The following is a 3,151-nucleotide window of genomic DNA, read 5'->3' on the forward strand; positions in this document are numbered from 1 at the left end:
CGCGGCACGCCCGGGCGTGGCGGGCGGGCGAGAGCGAGAGCGCGAGCGGGGCGGCCGCCGCGCGCAATCCGGGCAGCCTCCCGCCCGACTCTGACTCGGCGCGCCGCGCCAGACCGGCCACACCCTCGGCCCTGCCGCCGCCGCGGGCGCCGCTTCCCGAGAGCCGCGAGCAGGAGATGCGCCCGGGGCGGCCGCCCGGCGGGGTCGCGGCGCCTGGAGCCCACGTGCGCCGCCGAGCCCGAGGTGGCTGACAGCAGAGCGCGCCGCAGCCGCCGCCCGCGCTCCTCCCCGAGGAAGGGATTTTGGTTTCAAAGAAAGGAAGGAAGGAAGGACAACTCCCAGCTCCCTCTCCCGCCCTCCCCGCCCGGCGGTCGGGCCGGGCCATGCCCAGGAAGGCGGCGGCGGCGGCCCAACCGAAGGGACTTTCCTGGCGGCCCGGCGACGAGGAGCGCGGTCCGTGAGTTCGCCCCGCCTCGGTTCATGGTTCCGGCAGGCCCGCGGGGAGGCCGAACGCCGCAGCCCCTCCCCGCGCCCCGAAGAGCCTCCTGCGTCCCCTGGCCCTCGGGCCCGCCCCGCGCCGCCCGGGCCCCGGCCGCCGCAGCCCAGTGCCCTCCGCCCGCGGCGGTGGATGGCATGATGGTGCGGAGAAGGCACCGCGGCCTGGACCAGCTGAGTCGCGACGGCCGCGGGGGCGGCGGCAGTGGCAGCGGCGGTGGTAGCGGGCTCCCCAGCGGCATGCCAGTGCCCCCCGGGCGCGATGGCTAGCGGCAGCGCTGGGAAGCCCACCGGCGAGGCGGCTTCTCCGGCTCCTGCGAGCGCCGTCGGCGGGGCCTCCTCGCAGCCGCGGAAGAGGCTGGTGTCCGTCTGCGACCACTGCAAGGGCAAGATGCAGCTGGTGGCCGATCTGCTGCTGCTGTCGAGCGAGGCGCGGCCCGTGCTCTTCGAGGGTCCCGCCTCCTCCTGTGCCGGCGCCGAGTCCTTCGAGCAGTGCCGGGACACCATCATCGCGCGCACCAAGGGGCTCTCCATCCTCACCCACGACGTGCAGAGCCAGCTCAACATGGGCCGCTTCGGGGAGGCAGGGGACAGCCTGGTGGAGCTGGGCGACCTGGTGGTGTCGCTGACCGAGTGCTCTGCGCACGCAGCCTATCTGGCAGCCGTGGCCACGCCGGGCGCGCAGCCCGCGCAGCCGGGCCTGGTGGACCGCTACCGCGTGACGCGCTGCCGCCACGAGGTGGAACAGGGCTGCGCCGTGCTGCGCGCCACCCCGCTGGCCGACATGACGCCGCAGCTGCTGCTGGAGGTGTCGCAGGGCCTGTCGCGCAACCTCAAGTTCCTGACGGACGCGTGCGCCCTGGCCAGCGACAAGTCCCGGGACCGCTTTTCGCGTGAGCAGTTCAAGCTGGGCGTCAAGTGCATGAGCACGAGCGCGTCGGCGCTGCTGGCCTGCGTGCGCGAGGTGAAGGTGGCCCCGAGCGAGCTGGCGCGCAGCCGCTGCGCGCTCTTCAGCGGGCCCCTGGTGCAGGCCGTGAGCGCCCTGGTGGGCTTCGCCACCGAGCCGCAGTTCCTGGGTCGCGCGGCGGCCGTGAGCGCCGAGGGCAAGGCGGTGCAGACCGCCATCCTGGGCGGCGCCATGAGCGTGGTGTCGGCCTGCGTGCTCCTGACCCAGTGCCTCAGGGATCTGGCGCAGCACCCCGACGGGGGCGCCAAGATGTCGGACCACAGGGAGAGGCTGAGGAACTCGGCCTGCGCCGTGTCTGAAGGCTGCACCCTGCTATCTCAGGCTTTACGGGAGAGGTCTTCGCCCAGGACTTTACCGCCAGTGAATTCCAATTCTGTGAATTAGCATCCCGCGCCCCCGTCCCCCCATCTCCCACCCCGAGACTAAAGGAAGACACTTATTCTCTGCCCCTCTCCATTTATACCAAAGAAATCATAGGTGAGGTTCCCCCCCCCCCCCCACGCTGAATGCTCAAGAGGAATCTTCCAGAAGGCAGGGCCATGCATACGATTAACGCGCGTGCGCTCCAGGGCCCTGGCGCCACCAGCCCATCCTCAGTAGGGACCGGGAGATGGGAGATGAGGGATCCGCTGGTGGCGGTCTAACTCCCACGCCCCACCCTGGCTCCTCTTCCGGAATTCCTCAACTAAATTTTATTATTAATTGGGCAGGAAGGAGGTCATGGGTTGATTTCTTTTTTTGGTCTTTTTTTTTTCCTAATTAAAAGAAAGGTTACCTCAGTTGTCACTCCTTAGACATGGATGTAGCTACTTTTTTGTATGTTATTTTTTTAAGCAGTTGTGTTGGGTTAGGCGTATACTTGGTGTGGAAGGAATATGACATTGCCATGTGATTTGCCAGTGGGGGGAAAGCTACTGTGAGTGTGTGTTTTGTTTTTTAATTTACACTATAGAGTGATTTTTTTCCCCCAATGTCAAGTTTTTACCTTGCATGTACTGGAGTATTTATTTCATCTATTAAAATGTTATGTTTCTCAGATGGCTTTTTGCAATTATTGTTGATTTTCAATAATTGTCATGTTGCATGCTGCATGTCGTCTATGGAAAGGCACCTTGGAAAGTCCACTCACAGTGGCAGTGAGGTGGGTCCCCAGTCCTCAGCACTTTCTGCTTTCTCCTTGATTGCTTTTTTGAGCAGCCAAGAACTCCAGCCGGGAGAACTGTGTGTCATTCTCTCCTTGTCAAGGCAGGGACACGAATGTGACTGGATTATGGACAGTGCCGGAGCTGGGCTGTTAGTGGGGATTTTTGTCTGGTCTCTAGTTTCTCCTGGACAGTAATTTAGCACCTTTGTCTCTGCTTGTCTTTCCGTCCTGATGAACACTGACTCGGGCGGGCTGAAGTCGGATTGTATTCTGCTGTCTTATCCAGATTAAGGGTCTTCCCAGTCCTGTGTGGTATGCCAGCCTTCCCGGGTATCAGGGGGCCTGTGTCTGGAACTGCAGAAGTGCTGCGTATCAAATGAGAGGAGGCGGCCTCTTTTAGCTGGACAGGTCTATTCAGACAAGATCCAATTACTCATGATTTTAGGAAAAAAGCACAGAGGATTCTAGACTGTCTCATGGAGGGTATTCTGGAAAGTGTTAAGAACGTTCAAGAGCCACATTATAATTACATTGCAGAGGGCTTA

At 62.7% G+C, this 3,151-nt stretch overlaps 1 protein-coding gene across 1 annotated transcript; it reads left to right on the plus strand.

Annotated features, from left to right (window-relative positions):
* The first annotated feature begins 6 nt into the window (after positions 1-6).
* On the plus strand, positions 7-2,500 carry TLNRD1 (talin rod domain containing 1). The gene has a single exon (XM_046653826.1). The coding sequence runs from the start codon at positions 758-760 to the stop codon at positions 1,844-1,846; it is 1,089 nt and encodes a 362-aa protein (XP_046509782.1). The 5' UTR covers positions 7-757; the 3' UTR covers positions 1,847-2,500.
* The last annotated feature ends 651 nt before the right edge of the window (positions 2,501-3,151 follow it).

The sequence above is a fragment of the Equus quagga genome, chromosome 2, assembly GCF_021613505.1.
Source record: "Equus quagga isolate Etosha38 chromosome 2, UCLA_HA_Equagga_1.0, whole genome shotgun sequence".
In the NCBI taxonomy this organism is placed as follows: domain Eukaryota; kingdom Metazoa; phylum Chordata; class Mammalia; order Perissodactyla; family Equidae; genus Equus; species Equus quagga.